The 23,002-nt window shown below is 38.0% G+C and overlaps 1 protein-coding gene across 3 annotated transcripts in view; it reads left to right on the top strand.

Annotated features, from left to right (window-relative positions):
* The window catches only part of IL1RAPL1 (interleukin 1 receptor accessory protein like 1), a 721,418-nt gene extending 700,090 nt beyond the window's left edge, over positions 1–21,328 (top strand). For all 3 annotated transcript variants that reach the window (XM_061355103.1, XM_061355105.1, XM_061355104.1), the window contains 3 exons: positions 3,645–3,788; positions 18,382–18,552; positions 19,807–21,328. In XM_061355103.1, coding sequence (XP_061211087.1) covers positions 3,645–3,788; positions 18,382–18,552; positions 19,807–20,525 — 1,034 coding nt within the window. In that variant the 3' untranslated portion in view covers positions 20,526–21,328. The remainder of the gene's footprint in view (positions 1–3,644; positions 3,789–18,381; positions 18,553–19,806) is intronic.
* The last annotated feature ends 1,674 nt before the right edge of the window (positions 21,329–23,002 follow it).

Raw genomic sequence — 23,002 nt, 5'->3', positions numbered from 1 at the left:
AAAGATATGAAGCTTTGAAGGCACCCTTTTATTTACTTTCTTGTTACAACTCCAGCTACGATAAGTGAATTACCTTCATGACACAGTGAAAGGAAGTTCATCAGATATTAAAGCCAGGTGAAGATAAAAATTATATTCTAAAAGTATGCTTAATAATTAGGATAGAATCAGTATAAACCGAGTAGCTTTATTACCAGAAATATCATGCTGGATATTTGGAGAAAACACATACTTTGCTTTAATTAACATCTCTTTCAATGGGTTGGTTGGCCAAAGCCTCCTGATAAGGAAAAAAAAATTGTAGCTATTGTTCAAAATGCTTGTAACAAATCTTGGTTTAAATCTGAATTTTATTCAGAAACCAATCTACTACTGCTGCAGTAATCAATGTGTTTTCCCTTGGAGTAGAACAGTTTCTGTGCTACTGAAGGAGTATTAATTGCCTGTAACTAAATGATTGCTGTGCTTCTGGATGTAACTCCCTGGCACTGACTCATTTGTTGTGCTTAACAGAATGCCTATCCCCCTAAGGGTTAGCTGAGTAATTTTCCTTTACTTAATTTTTCCTTTACTTAATTTTCCTCCTTAAGAAGGGCCAAGTCTGTAATTTGAGCAATGTAACACAGAGGCTAAATAGATTTTAAAAGGTTTGCACTTTTTGTCTCTCCCCTCTGATGTGGAATTGTGCTAAAACTGAATCTTTTTAGCATGTAGCTACTATAGGAAACTTGAATTTCTGCAAGAAAAAAATAAATCACACTTCAAAAAGAGTGTAATACCTGCTAGAGCATCCCTGCTCAAATCACAATTTGCAGCAGCAGAAAAAAATGTTATTGTGAATGTAACCTTACACTCTAACCTTGCTGTTACACTTTAACTGGGCTTTAACAGTCACTGCGTCATTGTTGACATTGCTAGCATACGCATCACCAATACCTTTGGTGTTCTCCTATGAAGGACGCAGAAACACCCTCCCCAATTCACATTGGGAAAACTAAGGCACAGAAATGTGAAATGGCTTCCATCACCAGAGGCAAGACCAAGCCTTTTTGTCCTCACACCTTCTTCAGTTCAGTGCAACACAAGTTAATATTGCTCATAAAATCCCTACAATTCAGCCAGTGTCCCCTTAGGGCAGGGTTTAGGGTTTATCATCCTGCAGAAACACTAACTCAGGGCCTGAAACCAGTCAACTCTGTGGCACTGTGCCCAGGCCAATCTGTCCCTCCTCCCACAGCACTACACAGATGTGGTTGTCTTCCTTTCAGCACTTTGGGGATTACCTTAGGCATTTGCAGGGCTGGGTGTGAGGATGCTGGGCTAATCACAGCTCCTGTCTGCCTCTGAACCCTGACAAATAACACCCAAGGCAAAGTGCAAACGTGCTGATAGACATTGTCCAGCACAGAGGAAAATACAACGTTGCTATACTAGATGGGTAGATCATGAAACTCATTTTGCAAACAAATCTGTTTAAGGAAAAAAACACCGTATCTTTTTGATTGCAAGTGATAATGATGGCCTAGAAGCAGGTGATGTCAAGTACAGAGTGACTTAGAGAACTTTGTTGTTGGCTTTGGTTGCCAAAATTAGGACATTTTCTTGTATGTTCTGATAGACTTTACTACAGTAAAAATATATGCATAATCTTGAATTATTTTATGTGGAAAAAGATAACTAAGAGGGACTCTTTGATGGCAAAAATGATGAAGTGCAATAGCCTAATTTCATGCACAGTGACAGAGAACAGTTGACTACCTGCAGTTATTTTGGTCATATAATCTCAAAATCATTAATTTAGGAGAAACTTTTGTGTTCCAGTTTTAAAGTTTTTCCTTGCCTTTAATGAGTCATAACAGTGGGCACATAAATAAGAGTATTTTGTGCCTAGCAACTTGAAATGCTAAAGCCTTTCTTCTAGTTACCATTGAACAGCTACATCACCTGTAGTACAAAATGATAAACAGGGTATACTAGGCCAGCACAGAGTAATTTCACCTTCCATTTGTATTCTAAAATACTTACTTGTCTATACAAACAATTTTTTGTAGGGTGTTTTTAGTAACATTCCCTTCTCAGGACCAGAGAAGTATTAAAAGTCTGAAATAAGCATGTTGGCCTGAAAAATAACACAACGGAATTTCCAGCACATTTTTGGAGGGAATGACATGGAATATAAGTGTCTTTTTATTTTATTGCATTTTTAATGTCTTCCAGAGAGCAATGACATTTTCTTACATTTGCCTCAAAATAATAAAAGTGTGTGATTCTCAGTAGCTGTAGTCAAAATAAATGGAATTGTTATTTTCCTCTAACCTTTTATTTCTCTAATTGAATTGTATTGTGCTAGAGTATCATATCTGCACAACCACACACACACATAAAAGGTTATTTTAGGGTTACCCTGCTTCACTTGGACAGAAGCTGCCCACTGGTAGAGGATACTGTGAAAATAATATGGAACTGAGCTTTCTCTGTCACAGATTTTTATGACGCAAATTGCATGTCTTAGATTTCCAAGATTCATTTTCTTGGCATTCCTCAAAACTGAGTGATATTGGAAAAGTATTGGTTGGTGGTCTTAAGATTTGCCATCTACTACTCATTTCAAATTACTAAATTGCTAGTAATGCTCCTCTCCTTCCACCCTCCTTTTTTTAACATTGCAGTTTTCAGTCAATAAGTAAATTAAAAGTAACATCAAAATGGATGCTGCATAGCTGTGTAGGCTTCCTGGAACATGCAACAGTTAAGACTGGGAGAGGTGAAAGTCCGTGATAGCATATTACTTATGTAATGATAAGTGGCCTCACTAAGAATACTGCTGGTGGTGGCTGGTTTTGGCCATATCTGACCAGATGGAATGGAGCTACATGGCAACGTCATATGAGATGCCAGTGGTAGAGTGCAGCAAAGACATCAGGGAGTCACAATATGAATGAGAATGCCAGAAGGACAAATTGTGGTGATTTGCTGTGATTACATATAAAGTAACCCCAGCTGAGGGAAAGGGAAATTAAAGATGAACTGCAGAATGTTGGGAAACTGTTATAGATATTAAAACATAACTGAGATGCGGGGATGTGGGGTCTTTTCGATAATTTACCTTCACATCTCTCAATTTGAATTTTTTTAATTTATTTTTATAAAAAAAATAAATAATCAAATCCTTAGTGTAAACTTATCCAGAACACTGAAACTTATTTTTTGTGTGAAAAAAAGGGAAGCTGTATTTGCATTATAGTCCTCCCAAAAAAAAAGCCATTAATCTCTGCTTTCATTGTAAGTAGAATCTCAACATTATCTGTGTAAAGCAAACCATGATCTATCTACAGAGAGAACGGAGTTATCAAATATCTTGTATATATTCTCACACTCGTACATATACACACACAATCCCAGCAATTGTTATTTTTAAAATGAGCAATTCGAATGGCTTACCAGAGGAAAAAATAGTTTATTCCAGGAAAAAAAACAAAACCAAACCTCATAATTATGTAATTCTTCAAGGGCTCTATAACACAATAGATACATGATTACCCCATCATTCATTATTTTATTTTAATGTTTAATGTGTGAGATCTGCTGCTAATATTTCTCTGCTTTGGAATGTGGTGGTTACTGCATTTTGTAATTCTTTGCAGAGCTGATGTACACAGTTGAGCTTGCTGGTGGACTTGGTGCTATTCTGCTGCTGCTCGTTTGTTTAGTGACTGTCTACAAGTGTTACAAGATAGAGATTATGCTCTTCTACAGGAATCATTTTGGAGCTGAAGAGCTAGATGGAGGTAAGCAGCTTCTTAGTATGCTTCCTACTTTCTAAGTATGCTTTTTTAGTTCTTTCCACCAAGGCCCAAATTTCATTTCAGTTCAAGATGTGTTAACAACTGCAGTTTTTATTTCTCACTGCATTAGGCACTGACTTGAATATGCATTCCTCATACAGCACATTAGCAGCAGTGATTGTTGAGCTGATGTACTTGCTGCCCTCTGGAGCTCCAGTAGGCACCCAAGTCTTTCAGATTTTTATTCCTTACACTGTATGCAAATTACCAACATTGATGCATTAAAGATTTTCACTTTCTGTCAGTACTGCAAGCCAGCTTCACTTCTCCAGAAGCTAGGGAGTCTTCCCTAATTGTATTCACCAAATAGGTAGAGGTTGAAGTGAATCTCAATTTACTACTTGTTTAAATTGATCAGTTTCAATACACTGTACCAAGTGTTTGGGAATCTACCCAGCAGTTTATTTTGTTGAGTTCACTTACTTAGTCACTGAAAGAGCTGTTAATGGTCATTAAAGTTGTTCTGTGTTTCAGAGGCACCCAGCCTAAACAAAAGTAATCCACAGTGTATGCACCAGTTTGTGTCAAATGTATGCACCTATTTTCTTCTCTTTTTAAGCACTCAAGAGAAAGGTGGTCTTTGCCTCCAGCCTTACTAATCAATACTGCTGTCAAACAGTGAACTGGTTTGACCTGCAGGCTCTGATTAATTAGGTTTGGTTTCTTGGGTCAGAGTTCCTGATGTTTTATGCTACTACTACATCTTTGGTGACAGGACCTTCTTTTTTACTGAAATACTAATAAAAGTTATTTTACAGTTCAAGGCAATAATCTGTGGGGAGAAGCCACTGTAACATAGTAAAATAAATTAAAATAAGCAAGCACTTGCAAAATCTGTCACTGATAAGGGAGAAGATCAGCAGCAGAATTAGAGGTCCTTATATAAGGGAAAGATTTCCATAATAAAATCAGTAGGGAATAACCCATTTCTGCCTCCCATCTAAAAATGCACAAGCATTCAAAATAGAAAATGCTCAAAACAACAAGCTAAAGAGCATTAGAACATTTTGTATCCTTGTACTGGATTTACAAAAAGGATTCATTAATATAGCAACTCAGCGGAGGAAAAAATCAGGTTATTCTACTTGTTTTACAGAGGAGGAAACTGAGGCCCAGAGGGCTTGTGACTCAGGATGATTTTGGCAGACACCTTTTTTTTCAGGAGCTGAGATCCTCTCTTTTCCACAAGCAGTTCCCTGCTTAAATGAGCATGCTTACTTGCATGAATTGTGCTGATTTTATAATGGTCATATAATACGATGCAGAAATAGTTTGATTATAATTGTTTAAATAAATGCAATTGAATGCTTTCTCTCTCAGTATCAGGAAGGTATCTTAACTTCACTGCTGTCATTTATTGTTATTTCAAGTCATTCCAGTCCCTTTGCAATATTGCTCTGCCAGGTGTTACACGCTTGTTTCTCTCTCTTTTCCCATCTCAAACATTGCCCCTCTAGAAACATCAATACTTTAATTGCACATTTTAAACAACAAAAAAATGACCTCTAAAGGATACTGTTCTGGGATTCAGAAGGAGAAAGACCAATATCCATTCAGTTTATCCTTCTGAACAAAGGTCATTGTTAAAAAAGGTAAAGCATGGATTCTCCTTAGATGATCAATGAAAAGACTGATAGCTTTGGTGCTTGATCACAATAATATAGCAATACAAATACTATTTTCAGATTCTTAATGCTTCTACTTGTATTCAGCGTGCTAGCAACGTGGTTATAACCCATTGTGCAAATAAAGTTACTGCAGCTGAACTTTCTTATTCTGTCTCTTTCACTTGCACTCTTGAAAAAGCAAGAAGGCAGAGAGAAAATGCCCCACAGAAGACCAAGCCACAGCTTCTGCAGAAATAAATTGCAGACATACAGTGACATCCTTTCCTTTGGCTTAGTTTGTTGCTGAGAGATAGAAAATGCTGAACTCTTCTAGCTGTACCTCTTGCAGTGCAGCAGCAGAGTGCCCACATATTATTAATAATTTTCACCATGTTCTGTCATACAGGAGAACATGTGGAAAAGCAAACATCAAAATATCACAGGTTCTTTTTGTGTGTGTGTGCTATGTTGTACTTAGAGAAGATTTGAAACACTCTAAAAGTGAGGTGCAATTAAGATTCTCAGTTGAAAATCTCTTTTAAAATTCATTTATTCCCTGATCAGAGAACAATCCCTTCAGGATATCAAATCTCATCACAGTTCCTCTTTCCTTTCCAAGCCTTAGATACATCAGTTTTTCTCAGGCTAACATACACATTTCTGTGGGAGGCATGGGTAAATTGAGAGAAAAATTTTAAAACAAAGTATTTAACTGTTACAGCTAACATAATTTTCTGTAAGGGTATTGTAAATTAAGCAAATGATCATCCCTGCTTACTGCTCATTTCTCTAGCTTGCAGCTTTGAATTCCCCATCTTCTTTCTCATCTCGGGGACTAGACTTTCCTTCTGCTTTTTTCTCACTCCTGCAGACACTATAGCTCAGTTTTGCCTTTATTGTCTTCTGGGAATGGGCATTGCAGCCCCCTTTTTTCTTTTCATGGCAAATTTCCTGCCTTTCCTACTAAATTAGAATATTATCAAATCCAGCTCAAATTTTATTGCTTCTCCTCCCACTCTGTGCCCATGCTTTCCAGCCTCCTGGGAGCTTACTCCATACTGAGGGACTGTGTGACAGACACCCTGTCATGACCTTCAGTGTGGAAGAATGCAAAATGACATGCTGATGTTTAATCAGGGGACCTCACTGTGAATGTCTGACAGATTCCCTGAGAGCTGGAGCACAAGAGCAAGAGGAACACTCCAACCCTTGGCAAAGCTGTAGCTTTCTCACCTGCAGGTGTTTGCTATGGCCTTGCATCTCAGAGATGTAATTCACGCCTACCAGTTTGATAGGATGAAATTCCCAAATCTGTTTAAGTGGAGAACCTTAGTTCAAAATCTCTCCATAGACACAATGAAGATGTTACTTTGAAGTAGTATGCAACCAAAGAAACATCCAGTATTATTCTGAAAAACAGTAAAATTTTCAGTTAGATACTTAAATAGGAACTTCTGGTCATTGCTAGACATCAGGCAACCTTTTTAGCTTTGCAGCTCTAAACTTAAAAGGTTATTTTAAAACACCTTGTCCATAAAGTGCACCGTAATGACTATTAGTGAAAACTACTTTTAGAATTTATATTTTCTTCTATTTTGCTGTACACTCAGCTCCAGGACAAGGATTTTATGTGACGTTCATCCTTTGAGGAGTGTTTTAGCCTTTAGTTTTAGTGTCTTAGTTTATGTATTTTTACTTTCCAAGGATCTTCTTTGGCTGCTTTTTCCAGTTTTTAAATGACTTCATGAACAAGTAAACATACTTTAACTGAGAAGATTAAAAATGCAAGTAAACATTTACAAGCAACTGTGTCAACACATGCTCTGACTTCTTTCTACCTTGCACTCTGTGATATTACCACTGTACAGAAATCTACTCTTTGCCTACATACAAATTGACTTCCAGGCCACCTAAAATCTATGGAAATCTTCCCAGGATTTTACCTGAAGACTGCTGCTGCTTTATTAAATTGAGCAAGGATCAGTCCCCAGGCATGACAGCCACAGCAGATGCAGTGAGGGTGAAGGGAGTCAGACCACTTCTCTAAGCAGCACCATTTATGATGCTGCCTTATAGTGGACAGGAAGCTGAAAGTCACCAAAACAGCTTTTTTCAAACTTTTTTTTTTTTTTTTTTTTTTTTTTGCTATTTCAAGACCTGTGAGTTTCCAGTAGATGTGCAGATGTCTGTATGCCAGATGTAAGGTATACTAAGGATAAATCCACAAGTCTACAGATGACAGACTGAAAACCTCTGGACATGGTCAGATAGGCAAGATTACTCAAAATTATGAACTTACATATGTGTTTACATTCCCAAGTCCAGTTTCAGAGGAAAGAGCATATGATACAGTTGACAGTAGAAACAATCTGCAGGCACCAGCTGCTACCATTATTGGGGTACATTAGTAACCATTTAAACGGGTGGAAGTGTTTGTATGAATGAATTAGTAAGCAAGAACACTATGACTAAAAAAACAAAAAACAAAACCAAAAAACATTAAGAGGCTGGCATTATAATTCATAAGAATAAAAAAGTAGCAATTAAAGTCTGAACAAATATGCTGTAAATAGTTTTTTAATTAAATTTACATAAATACCCTTTCTCACAACTAGGCTGACAAGAAGCCAAGCTTTAGGTTCAAGAACGAAAGAAGGGAGAGCTTTGCTTAGCAGCTGATATGATGACCTTCACAATGACCCTTGGTGCCTTTAGGTCCCATCAGCTGTTTCTACAATGTTGGGCCAGAGCTCTACATGGTGTCCTCAATCTTATTCTCAGCTTTCCTTGGTGAACTGAAGGAAGACAGCCTCTGCATAGCTGGTGTGCTGCCAGAAAATGCACCTGGGAGACAGGGCTGGGGCGTTCCTCTGTGTTTCACTTTCAGACCTGCAGGTTCCTGCTGCTACCATGATTAAAATGTGTCACTGGTGAGCTCTCTATCTTAAGAGGAAATTCTGTTTGGATTTGGTACATAGTGGCTGTTTCGTGGCTGGGCTGGTTGCACTTTCTTGAGAGGAATTTCTGCTGCTTGCTGAGAAGAAAAATCTGCTCAGATTAGGAGACTGATGAAACAGTTTCTGCCTTGAAGTCTCTGTTGCACCTGTGAAACCTTAAGTAATCATATTTTTGCCCTTATTATTTATCTGCAAATACTAGCATGGTTCATGAACAGATCTATGGGATATGTACAGTCTTATTAACTGTACAAAACAAGAGCAGGTAGGATATACTTGTTAGTGGTTTCCTGGGTTTCATCCCAGTAAACCTCTTATAAAGCAAGGAAAGGCAACATTTTGAGATTCTTAATGCTTCAGTGTGACTTAGTTGCTAACTTGCAAATATAACTTTAACCAATGGTTTAGACGCCACCAAAGCACTTGTGTTAATGATTATGCTATGCAGGTATAGCTAAACTGAAATTACTGCTCAAGTTACTGACTTTGCAATTACAGAATCTTCCCTGGGGACCCATAGAGCAAGTTTTTAATAACAGCTTCACCACGGTCTATGTAGTTTTACTGGCTATTGGCAAATTGTGGCAACAAGAAATCCTACTCTATGAATATCAATTTCAAATTCTATTAAAATCACCTTTAGAAAAATGCAGCTTTCATCTTTCTAAATATTACTGGTTACAAAAAAGGGTGTTTCCTCTTATTTTATTACAGTTTTATTGTTGAAGAAATACTTCTCTTATTTCTTGTTCATGCTATTTATTTACATCTGAAATACAATTTAAACCATAAAACCTCAATTTATGTCTCAAGTGAATATGGGTTTTTCTAGATTCTGTCCATGAAACTTACTAATTCAAATAAAAACTTCTATATTTTTCTCATGTCCTATTTTCTAGCATCTAAAGTACATGTGTAGCATATATATATGTATATATATGAAACCCCCCCAACAATAACACAAGAACATCTTTAGATTTCAAACTGAAAGATAGCTATAAAGTCCAGATGTAAAATAGAAAAAAAAAAAAATAAAAGACTACCATATATAAATCAATGAAAACTGAGGTATTTCCTGTTACTTAACCAGAAGGTCTGTCAAATGGTTCTAAATTTGGAATATTTTTTTTACTGAAGTCCAAAGCACCTGTATATTTCCAAGGTAAGTGAGATGAACACAGCATATTGGCATCCGATTTCAAAGATCTTGGTTTGAAAGTCTGTTCCAAGCCATTTGTCCCTTGAGGGGTTTTATATTATATATATTTTTATAATGATATACTTAACTTTTCACTGATTTTGCCTAGATCAAGGCTGTCTCAGCTCCAGTTTTCAAAATACTTAACCCAGTGCTAAGATGCAGGCACTGTCACTGGTATCAAGAGAACTAAGGAATGCACATAAAATTGAGCATGTATTTTATACAGATAACTAGTTGCTTTGCTGAATTAAGACCATAGTAAGAGCATCAGTTCTTGATGTTTCTTCCATTTTTCAGAGTTTACGTAACACTTTCCATCAGCACCACTTCCTAGTTTCTCCTTTTTTAAATAGTACCTAGTTTCTTCTCATCTTTCATAGATAACTGTTATGCTAAGTTTCTGCTAGGTAGTTAACATTCAGTCCTTCGGTATCTAAACATTTTTTCTTAGTTTGGTGTTTGACCTGTAAATAATTTATAGTAACCAAGAGAATAACTTCTATTGCCATCTTTCAACTTTTAGTAAGGTTTTTTAGTAGTCCATCATGGTTTAAGCCCAGCCTCTTACTCAGAAACCACGCGGCTGTTCGATCCTCCTCCCACTTCCTCCCCCCACTCCCAGAGGGACAGGGAGGAGAATCGAAAGCATGTAACTCCCATGGGTTGAGATAAGAACAGTCCAGTAACTAAGGTATAACACAAATCACTGCCGCTACCACCAATAATAATAATGATAAGGGAAATAACAAGGGAAGAGAATACAACTTCTCACCACCCACCGACTGATACCCAGCCTGACCGAGCAGTGACCTAGCCCTTCTGGGTAACTGCCGCCAGCTTATATAGTGGGCATGATGTGCTGTAGTATGGAATACCCCTTTGGTTAATTTGGATCAGGTGTCCTGTCTCTGCTTCCTCCTGGCTTCCCTCCTCCCTGGGAGAGCATGAGGCTCAGAAAGTCCTTGGTCAGACTAAACATTACTAAGCAGCAACTAAAAACATCGGTGTTATCAGCGTTGTTCCCATTCTTAAAGTAAAAAACACAGCACTGCACCAGATACTAAGTCCATGGGTATTGATAAAATCCATCCGCAGGTCCTGAAGGGGCTGGCGAATGAAGTTGCTAAGCCGCGGTCCATTATATTTGAAAAATCATGGCAGTCAGGTGAAGTTCCCGACAACTGGAAAAAGGGAAATATAACCCCCATTTTCAAGAAGGGGAAAATGGATGACCCGGGCAATTACAGACCAGTCAGTCTCACCTCTGTGCCTGGCAAAATCTTGGAGGAGATTCTCCTGGAAGGCATGCTAAGGCACATGAAAAACAACAAGGTGGCTGGTGACAGCCAGCATGGCTTCACTAAGAGGAAATCCTGTCTGACCAATTTGGTGGCCTTTTATGATGAGGCTACAGAACTGATGGACAGCGGTAGAGCACTTGATGTCATCTACCTGGACTTGCGTAAAGCGTTCAACACTGTCCCACACAACATCCTTGTCTCTAAATTGGCGAGACATCAATTTGATGAGTGGACCACTCAATGGATAAAGAACTGGCTGGATGGCTGCACACAAAGAGTTCTGGTCAATGGCTCAATGTAGAGCTGTAGACCAGTAACAAGTGGTGTCCCTCGGGGATCAGTGTTGGGACCGGTCTTGTTCAACATATTCGTCGGTGACATGGACAGTGGGATTGAGTGCGCCCTCAGCAAGTTTGCCAATGACACCAAGCTGTGTGGTTTGGTTGCTATGCTGGAGAGAAGGAATGCCATCCAGAGGGACCTTGACATGCTTGTAAGGTGGGCTGACGCCAACCTCATGAAGTTTAACCATGCCAAGTGCAAGATCCCACACCTGGGCAGGGGCAATCCCAGGCACAGCTACAGGCTGGGCAGAGAAGAGATTCAGAGCAGCCCTGCAGAGAAGGACTTGGGGGTGCTGGTAGATGAGAAAATGAACATGAGCCGGCAGTGTGCGCTTGCAGCCCAGAGAGCCAACCGTATCCTGGGCTACATCAAAAGGAGCGTGACCAGCAGGTCAAAGGAGGTGATCCTGCCCCTTTATTCTGCTCTTGTGAGACCTCACCTGGAGTATTGTGTACAGTTCTGGTGTCCTCAACATCAAAAGGACATGGAACTTTTGGAACAAGTCCAGAGGAGGGCCACGAGAATGATCAGGAGACTGGAGCACCTCCTGTATGAAGATAGGCTGAGAAAGTTGGGGCTGTTCAGCCTGGAGAAGAGAAAGCTGCATGGAGACCTCATAGCAGCCTTCCAGTATCTGAAGGGGGCCTATAGGGATGCTGTGGAGGGACTCTTCATTAGGGACTGTAGTGATAGGACAAGGGGTAAAGGGTTCAAACTTAAACAGGGGAAGTTTAGATTGGATATAAGGAGGAAATTCTTTCCTGTTAGGGTAGTGAGGCACTGGAATAGGTTGCCCAGGGAGGCTGTGAATGCTCCATCCCTGGCAGTGTTCAAGGCCAGGCTGGACGAGGCCTTGGGTGAGATGGTTTTAGATCAAGGTGTCCCTGCCCGTGGCAGGGGGGTTGGAACTTGATGATCTTAAGGTCCTTTCCAACCCTAACTATTCTATGATTCTAAGCAGAAAAATAACTGCTACTACTGAACCCAGGACAAACTCTTATAAAGACTTCTCAGTTTTCATATCTATCAATAGCAACAAAGAAGATTAATGATTTATCAGTCCCTTATATTAAATGTAGAATGTCTTCAGTAGTAGTAATACATTTAAACCTCCACGTTAATAAGATTGACTGAGAATGTTTGAGATACACTTTTCATTTAGTTAAGAATACAAAATTAGACTTTTCATTTAGTTAAGAATACAAAATTAGACTAAATAGAGGAAAAATTAACCTTAAAATCGGTTATTCATTTTAAATAAGTAATATTTTATCTATCTGTCAATGACAAATTTTAGCTCTACTTATAGAAAACCAGGGAAAATATGGCTTATGGAAAATTTTTACACTTGAAATCATCACACTGTTTTTGGTTTTTTTTTTGGCTAAGTTTTTATCTGCTGGGTTTCACTCATTATTTTCAAGGAATGTCGAAAACAATACTGGTATTTTGGATTTTTCATAAATGTCTTTATAAAATCAGCTTTCAAAATGGTATTTCTTTATTCAGTATGGCTTGATGTGGACGGAAAAAAGGAGAAAAAAGAAATACATGTTGATTGCTTTAATGTCTTTATAAATGTGCTAGTAAGGACAAAACAGCATTGTTTTTGTTGTTTTTTTCTGGTCTATGGTGTACTGAGAATATTCTAGATCCCCTTTAGAACTGATTGCATTCTTTTTATCTCTTCTTCAGTGTTGCATTTACAAAACTTCCCACCAATCCACCATTACCCACTCTTCACATGGATATGAATTGTCATTAGGAATGTGATACTTAAGTGCTTTGCCTTAGAAATAGCTATTATTGGCAGGTAAAGTGTAAGCACTTTGGAAGACTTGGGATTTGGCCATTTTACTCAACTAAGTATTTAAATCACATTTTTCATTACATTAAGGATGATGAACACTATTGCAATGTGTACACTAAATGTGGCTCCACAAATAATAAAAAAAATACAGATTATGAAATGCCATAGTCATAATTTTGAAGCCACTACAGTCTCTTGGAGATACTGAAAGCCCAGTCCTTTGCAACCTTTCCTGAACACAGCATGTTTTTTTAAATGGGAAAGCCTCCTCCACTGGCTCAACTCCAGCTCCCTGCAGCACTGGGAGGATCTGGGCTGTCATTTCTTAGAACGCCACTTGAAATTCTGAAACTGAGTTAAATCAGCACATTGCTCCTAGACTCCAGTAATGAGTATCTGAATCTTTACTAGGCTGGCATGAGCTCTGGCAAAGGAGGGGAATCAGCTGTCCAGTTTCCTATTGATCTAGAAATGGAAGATCTGCCAAAGCCAGACCTGTTGCCGGCTTACACCTAGCTGCAGAGCAGCCTGTATGTGGTCACTGAACATTTCTGAAGGCACTGCTAATTACTCTGGAGGATTTCAGAATGCACAGAAGCATGGATTCACTGTGGTTTCTAGGCCTTACAGTTTCATTAAAATAAGATTCACTATGAAATATGACTTTGTAGGATTTCTCTTTGCTTCAATATATTAATCTGTATGGTGCTAAAACATATGCCAGCTGAAATTCAGTTTTTCATCTGTTTAACATAGTAGACTCTATGAAGCTTTTTTAAAATATTTTAATTTTTTCATTCTTATAATTCTTCTGTCCCCCATTAGCAAAAATATTTGCAATGTTTAAGGTTTAATAAATCTCCAAAGGCCCAAACTGCAGGCTTTTTGGGGTGCAACTTGCAAACTATTAGAAAACGTGCATCTTTAATACAAATTCAAAGTTGAATATATTTGGTGGTCCCAGTAGAAGAGGAAGTTTTATCTGTATTTCTATAGGCACCAGCTTACCATTTCTTCATGTGTAACTGCTAAAAGAGCGTGCACACAGATAAGTTCTTAGATGTCTGATAGCAATTTACTTACCCAAAGATTCCATTTGCTCATAACAAAATGGATGCATATATAGAGTTTGGGTTTCATTTTTTGATACAATAAACCCTTAAGTGACTGCTGCTGAGCACATCCTTTGAATAACAAGCAGCATTTGCAACTTCATCTCCTAGAAGTTTGCATTTCTTCTTCTGGATTAACACTGTGGAAATTTACAGGGTGTATGATAGCATATTCTATATTTGGATGAGTTCTTCCAAATTGAATGGACAGCATTGAAGAATGCATGTTGAAGTGATGCAGCAGGTGTTTTGGTTAAAACACTGGGCCACTAAATGAAGTAAAGTTTCTGTGTGTTACTAGTGAACCTGGGATTTCACCCTCAATGTTTACCCCTAAGATTGATCCTAATAATTTTGTCAGACCTGTGGCTGATATTACTCAGTGTCCTCACTTTCATCTCCATTAAATGGTTAAAATGATACAGCAAAGTTTGTACCTCACACTCTGTTTTGACCAAAGTCTTGCTGTAACAGTGGTTTTTGGGTCTGTGAAACATTTTTGGACTGAATGAATCCATAACTTGAGCATGGGCTGTATTTGACCCCATTATGATAAGCTAATCCAGAGTTTCCATACACTCTCATGGTTTTCTGCAGTACAATAACAATTTTTTTGCATTAAGTCTGGTTGAATTTGGCCATGCAAGGTCTCCTTTAGGTTTTGTTTCCATATTTTCAATTAATGGATACAAAAAACCTTCACATAAATGGAGACTATTGAGTTGAAGAGCTCCATCCTAGTATAGTATAGTACCTGTATAGTACCTGTGGGCAGCAGAAAACAACCCGCATAACAGAAGATGATTATTTGTCCATTTGCAAAGAATGGGAAAAGGAAAATTATTACACCAAAATGTGTCAAAGTATTGCTGTTTCATGACATTCTATGTCACATTCATCTCTGTTCATTAAAGGGCAGCCATTACATAATGCAGCTCTGCAGCATACCTGGAGTCAAAGCAAGATCAACTTGTTCTGTTTCTAAATAAAGAATTCTGAAATGGTTAAGGAAATAAGAATACTTTCAGGTACAAAAGTATACATAGATAAATACTTTCAGTCTCCTTGGGAAAGAAGAAAAGGTTTCAGAAGATATGATCAACAGCCCTGTGTCTAGTTATTAGCAGGTATTTTTCTTCCTCAGTGTGGGAGGAAACAGTGAGTAACTATATTCCAGTTTATTGCTAAGGCACAGGAGCTTGAAAAAACCAAATCCTTGAAATGTCATAATCTATACATAAAGCCAGAGTGCAAGCAACAATCAGTCACAGTTTCATTCTGATAATTCTTGGATAGATGACATAATTGTTTGCTGATGAAGGGAAATAAGGAAATTATCATTTTAAAGAAAAGCTTTGCTTTGAGTTTGGAGTTTTGCCTTTTTTCCTGGCACTGAATATTAGATCTGTCCAGGATCTGAACTTACCAAGCAGCCAAATCTGTAGTTATCGTACTACATAATTATATAATTAGTAATATTAAATCCTTTATGACTTGGTTTATGATTAGGACCAGATCAGAAATTTTCTGGTGATGTCTTTTTTTTTTTTCTTGGAAAAGGCAGATGTGCTGACACCAAGTATTTTTGTGGGTAAACTCCATGCACCAGGAAATGGTCAAGAAAACACAAAGCTGTGATGGACTTGCTGCATGCTTGCTGGGAGTCTGGGAACTCCTGGATGCATTGCTTAAAAGAATACTTACATGGAAAATACCCCAAGAACAAAGGGGTTGTGAGGAAAGCCGAGAGCCTTCTGCTTTCATGTGACATGGCTAAAAGACTGGTAAGATGTGAGGCCCAGTTCCCAGAGTTTGACTCATCCATAAGATCTGGATGTCTGCAGGCTCCTATGTCTCCCCCTCAGTCCATTGGGACAGCACATTAAAAAAAATGAATTATGAAGAGAAAAGTTCTTTAGAAGGTAGGTATAAGTCCCACCCATTACATGCAGGAGTAGGTGGGACCATTTAACTTAGAAGAGCCTGAGGTAGTTCTTAAAATGTTTCACAGAGCTGGCTATGTAACTCAAATAATTTTAATTAACTAAAAGCAGAGTAATATATAAATATCATAGAAGTAAAGGCATATGTGATCATCCCCTGTGTATCCCAGGCATTTCACAGTTTCCAAATTGTCTGCTTATGCCAGTACACCAGGCCATCAGATTACAAAATTACCATATAAGGTGATTCTGCTTTAAACTGATCCATTTACTTTTCATGAAAAAAAGTTAAAATGACCCTGACAGATAGGGAGTATAATAACTCAGGGAAACCACTGTGCTAATGCATCCAGCAGTTTCCCAAATCAGACTACCCATCTTGCTGTTTGAATAAATTCATGATTGCCTGAACCCATCTGTGCAGATGTAGCCTAAATCCTGGTCATTCTTTCCCTTCAAATGCTATTAAAACTAGGGAACTAGAGGAGAAATAAACGTTCCCTACAATACGGAATAATGCATTGTCTGCCTCCATGGTATGAAAAATGTACATATCAAATAAATGGCTTAGTGTGATATTTACATAAGCAAGAAAACAATGGCATAGCATTAATAATTTCCCCTCTAAGTAAGGATTTGTAAACCATCTTAGCAGACAATACCCTGAGCCTTTAAAACAGTTTGAATACTGCATTCTTTCTTATTATTTATCCCTTCAAGAAGTGATATATTCTCATCTTTACTCAAAGATTTTCAACAGTGCAGCACTGCTTTCAAGCACATGGTAATCTCATACTTGATCCATTCAGTGCTATTTAAAGGCATTGTCAAAGGCAGTAGATGCTTGTCTGTTGTTAAGGATTGTTTCACATACACTCTGAAGAAAAACAGTGAAAAGAGTGAGACATAGAAGGCGATGCTTCTCTTTTTCTTATTTTTCTTTTTTTGTTGTTGTTGGTTTGTGTTTGATTTTCTGTGGATACAACAATCCAATAAATAGTATCACACAAAAAGCATGCAGGGGAGCGAATGAGCCCACTGTCATTTCATGGGTTTGGAAAGTTTGAAAATAGTAACAGTATAACCAATTCTAATTTTATCATCTTCAAACGTTAATGAGCACAGTATGCATGGTTCCTTAGAAAGAAGAGTGGACTCACCAAGATTATTGCCATTGATTTCATTTATACTCTTTCACCCACCACACACTTGGCAGGCTTTTCTAAATAATACAAAATAGAAACAGGCATAAAATGAGGAAAGGAGTGGCTCAGTAAATAAAGTCAACACTGACTGAATATAATGTTACTTATGACACACAGTATGCAAAGCACTCAGTCAGGTCTCTTTTACAAGCAATTGCTATTCTCGATAGCTTGTGCATAATGTTGTCAAGAGAGTTAGAAGGATGTTAACGTTTCATTACTCTTGCCATTGATTTTTTTCTGCTTTCTTCACAACACGTCAAAACATGACCTCTTATTCCACTGAATTAGTTCCAGAGCACTTGGCATTATTGACCCCCTAATGAAAATTAATGATGGCTCTTTTGATTCAGTCTTTCAAGTAGGCACACCAAACACATTTATTTCTCATATTTCTCATATTGAAATGAAATAGCACACTGTTAAGTAACAAAATGTACATTAATGCAACATTAAATTGGCAAATTTAAGCACACATAATTCAAGAGATTAAAACTGAATTATCAGGAGCTGATGCGGCAAAGGTTTATGCTTGGCAATAATTTCAGACTGGGAAAGCCAATGAGTTTTACAACTAAACCTACACATACTCTTAGAACATTTCAGCCTCAGCCCCTAAATCTATAGTAAAAATCTGGCAAGACTGAATGCAACAGAGACAACTGCACATTAGCTTAGGTATCGCCATGCTTTTCCCTTTCAAAACTAGAGAAGAACTGAAATTATTTTCAGTGACTTTTTTCCTTTATGCTCACAAGGTGTCACTCACAGTAGAATGGATTTCCTCCATACAGAGCCTTACACAAATGTTTATACATAAACTGGCTTCAGTCTATGGATATGGATGCCTTCTCCCATGCATCTGTGTAAATAAGGATTACCTCTACCACGTGGAACAGGAAAGGTGAATGGATTCATACTGGGTGAAAGCTTGCCATTTTATCTAAACAGTTTACTATTCCTGGGAAATTCTAGAAGTAATTCCTGGGGAATTGCCTAGGAAATCTGCAAGAATAACGAATAAGCCAACTTACTTTCTTCCACTCTTTCCTTAGACAACAAAGACTATGATGCATATCTATCTTATACCAAAGTGGATCCTGACCAGTGGAATCAAGAAACTGGAGAAGAAGAAAGATTTGCTCTTGAGATCCTACCAGATATGCTTGAAAAGCATTATGGATATAAGTTGTTCATACCAGACAGAGATTTGATTCCCACAGGAAGTAAGTAATGTCTTTATTCTTGTGTGTTCCCTAAACAGCAAATGCAGTGATTGCAGTGGTTGGTTTAGTATCATTTCTATACCTACTGCTTCAGAATGTCATCTTTCCTCACTTACCTTACAGAATGGTGAAAATAAGCTACCAAGCATACTTAATGTGTATTTCCCAGATAAGAAGATTGTGGTTTTGTATTATGTTGATTGAAGGTGAGATAGTGCAGAAAGGCCATGCATAATTAAAAGAAATGAATTCAATTAACATTTTTTCACAAATTTTTTGAGACCTTGCATATCTAGGAATAAATACAGATGTCTTACCTGGAAAAATTTCCATGGTTCAAAGTATTTGTTATGGATATTCAGACAGGAAGGAAAAAGTTATGTTTGGACTAAAATAAGGGTTAAGTATTACATCTGCAGCAGAGCAAAGCACTGAATTCTGTGAGTGTCCAATGCAGATAAATGTGTAGTTGAGGTACTGGAACATTCTCAGAGACTGAAAACCAGAATTCATTCCAGCTGGTTCAAGTAAATCTTTTTTTTTTTTTTTTTATATGTTCCTGTCACATGTTAGAATATACATTTTTTTTTTGTATATTCATTTAACTTCAGTTTAACCACATAGACAGCTACTGAGGTCAGTATCTTTAACTAACGACAAGAAAGGATGCTTGGTATAGGCAAAGCACAACAGAAAACAACTGCATGAGTATTTTTTATATCTATAGCAAACTGAACATTTGCAGGAGACCACACTGTTTTTGTGAATGTGTGTAGTGTAAGCATGAAAAAAAAAGAATGTAAGCCTACAGTATATTTTAGAGTATAATTTTGGTTTGAGACTGAGCTCCTTAAGCACACAGTTGCTGCTCTGTTGGCTACCTGGGTGACTTTGCCCTTTTTAAGGGAACGATGATGGTGGACACATTTGTTCTAATAAAGACATAGTTACTGATATGAAAGCATGGCTCATGAGCAAGCACTCCTAACACATAGTGCATGCAGGAATAGATGTTTCACAGGATCGTGGAATAGTTGAGGTAGGAAGGGACCTATCAAGGTCATCTTGTCTAGCCCTGTACTCAAGCTGAGCCTCCAGAGCAGGTTGCCCAGGACCATGTCCTGCAAGCCAACCTGGTAAATTTGAGCATTTAAGCTCTTCTAGGAGCAGGGATTTACCTCTGTTGTTTCTCCCAAGCCTATGGGAGCAGAGTTTTCTAGACTGTTTTTTTTCAGCAATTGTCTTATTTTGTAGCCTACATTGAAGACGTGGCAAGATGTGTAGACCAAAGCAAGCGACTGATCATCGTTATGACTCCAAATTATGTGGTAAGAAGAGGCTGGAGCATCTTTGAACTGGAAACGAGGCTTCGAAATATGTTAGTCACAGGCGAAATCAAAGTGATACTGATTGAATGCAGTGAACTGCGAGGAGTTATGAACTACCAGGAGGTTGAGGCCCTAAAACATACCATCAAGCTCCTCACTGTCATTAAGTGGCATGGACCAAAATGCAACAAGTTGAATTCCAAGTTCTGGAAACGTTTACAGTACGAAATGCCTTTTAAGAGGATTGAACCCATCACACACGAGCAGGTTTTAGATGTCAGTGAGCAGGGGCCCTTTGGGGAACTGCAGACAGTCTCTGCAATTTCCATGGCTGCTGCCACCTCCACTGCTCTTGCCACTGCCCATCCAGACCTGCGCTCCACCTTTCATAACACATATCATTCACAGATGCGTCAGAAACACTATTATCGAAGCTACGAATACGATGTACCTCCTACCGGCACCCTGCCACTTACCTCAATAGGTAACCAGCATACCTACTGCAACATCCCTATGACACTTATAAACGGGCAGCGGCCGCAGACAAAAACTAACAGGGAGCAGAATCCAGAAGAGGCTCACACAAACAGTGCGATACTGCCCCTCTTGCCACGGGAGACCAGTATATCAAGTGTCATTTGGTGACCGAAATGCAAGGGGCTGTCCACCACCTTGAGTAGGAGCTGAGTCTGCAGTCCGGTGCCTGGAACTACATCCTCAACTGCTGCTGTTAAACATGCATTACAATCAATAACATACGAGGAAAAACAGGGTCTTGTACATATGGTTTTTGCAATTTCTTTGTAGCATCAGTCTTCCTGTTTTACCCATGTCTCTTTCCATTCACATTTTCAACTTTGTTTTATATGTCATTGGAATTTGTATATTTACATTTTTTTAAATGAAGAGACTGATGTATAGATAGGAAACTTTTTTGCTTCATTAGTATAGTTTTAGACTTCCTGTTTGTTTGTTTTTAACCTCTCTTGGGAATGCTTGGACAAAGCTATGTTGATATCAGAAGCACCACCCATTTTGTTGGCCTACCTAGCCTGATTTCTGAAGGCCATGCCTGCTGCAGTTCACCTCTTTCAGAGAATATTTGTTCTTAGAAGGACCCTATCCTTCACTGAGAGCTCCAACTTCATTTCTACTCCTGTAATGTGCACTGCTCCTTCCCTGCCCTTACAATGACCCTCATTTGGGGTAACATTGCAGTCTGATCATCTAACATGTAACTTGGTAGATACCTGTCGAACAACAGAATATACCCAATCTGTATCGGTTTCTTCACAGTAGTCACTACAGAGTCTGTAGAAACTAGAGATGGTTTGGTTTTTGCTTTCTTGGGTTTGTTTGGTTTTTTGGTTATTTTAATTATTATTTTCAGAATGAGTTGATTGTATCCCTTTCATAAATATAAAAGCAAACCCTATTTTTAACATTTCCTGGAAAAGTATTAATGTGGCTGTGGATTTTATTTTTAAGCATTTAACTTTTTCTTTCCCCCCCTTTCAAAAACCTGCAAATAAGACCATTTACGATTGTAAGGCAAATAAGAAAAGTGAGGCAATAGGCACAGAAGTGCAGTATCTTGCTGATATTTATAGTGATGACTTCCAAACCAAAGGGGAATAAAAGGCAGTGTTGTAGATGGTTTGTCACTTTGTATTATAGAAAGTGTTATTTTCTAAAAAAGTAAGAGCAAAACATTATTTTGCTGTGGATTACAGAGTCCCCTTGTATTTTAATGTTCAAAAACCCCTGTATTATTTGCTTTAAAATTATATATTCAGGATTAAGGAATCTTCTTTCATTTGGTTTTAGCTTGTAACGAAAATTAAAACTTTCTTAATTTCAAAATAATTTCAGTAAGAACTCAGGCAGAAAAACAATGAAATGAATACCAACAAATATAACTGTTTTCAAAATAAACTTTATTTATACAAAATTAATATTTAAATCAGACCTGGAAGTATTAAAAAAGATATCCACTTTAATGAATAAATAAATTAATTTTATTTTTTATGTATGATTCTATCTTTGAGGAGTTGTAAATAATGCATGTACCATGGCTGCCAGGGAGGAAAAAAAACCCACTAGGTTTATATCTGGACATCTTTAAGACAATAAGCATCTTACTCATACTTGCATTTTAAACAACAGAAAAGGCTTTTCTGGTTTTAGAAAGAGACAGGAGCAGTGTTGTAGCTCTATAACATATCCAGGCCAAGCTCTCTGCTAGTCTCTCATAGCAGAAGCAGAGGAGCTGGGGTTACTCGTTGCAGCACACTGTCATATAGTCATGGGTTTGATTTGCCCTGGCAGAAATGTAACTGGTATCCTGACAAACAGACCTGATAGTCTATTTATGTGATTAATTTTCTTTATGTATTTTTATGGTCGCTAAATAATATTGACCAGTATAATGGATGTGTGGGGCTTTCTCGTCCTTATTGTCACAATGAGAAAAGCATAGCTTATAATATTTTGGTCTTCCTAATGAAAAGTGATGGGCAGAGAGTGGGTAAATTGCAGTGTGGGGGATGTCTGTGGGAGTAATCCAGAACTGACAATGTGGGAGGAAATTACTATGCTCCTGTTGTGGAAGTCAAGAAATCTCAGTATCTGCATAACAACCTAATACAGCTTTGGGATGTGCACTGGTTTTTAGTTGCTTAAAAATGTTTATTTCTCTGGCAATTTGCTTTTCTACAATCTGTTCTTTATTATGGTGTCTCCCTCTGGACATGTGCCAAACAACCACAAAATGGAAATGAAGCTGCCAGGCCACATAAAATTTTAAGAGAGCTTTGCACATTTGATTATTTTCATAGCGTAAGAAAGCAAGCTAGTATTTATTTGCTTCTACAGACACCTGTCACGCACCAATGGCATTTTCCTTCATTCATCTGTATGCCAAATACCCCAGTATCCTGTGAAAGCAATGCATTATTTTTTCCCCTTTCCTTCCTCTTTACCTTGGTGTAAAGACTGGGATGTGAAATAAATGTAGGATGCAACTATCTGACCCCAGTCACATTTAGACAATTGGTAGGAAATCCCTCATGGGGAGTACTTTTCTGTTGTTCTATTTTTAGTGTAGATTTAAGCACTTTGAA

Source organism: Neopsephotus bourkii, unplaced genomic scaffold (assembly GCF_033783945.1).
Source record: "Neopsephotus bourkii isolate Nb327-2 ecotype Australia unplaced genomic scaffold, CSIRO-AGI_Nbou_v1 NB_780, whole genome shotgun sequence".
Lineage (NCBI taxonomy): Eukaryota > Metazoa > Chordata > Aves > Psittaciformes > Psittacidae > Neopsephotus > Neopsephotus bourkii.
Note: the sequence above shows the minus strand (reverse complement) of the source record. Positions and strands in the feature narration are given on the sequence as shown.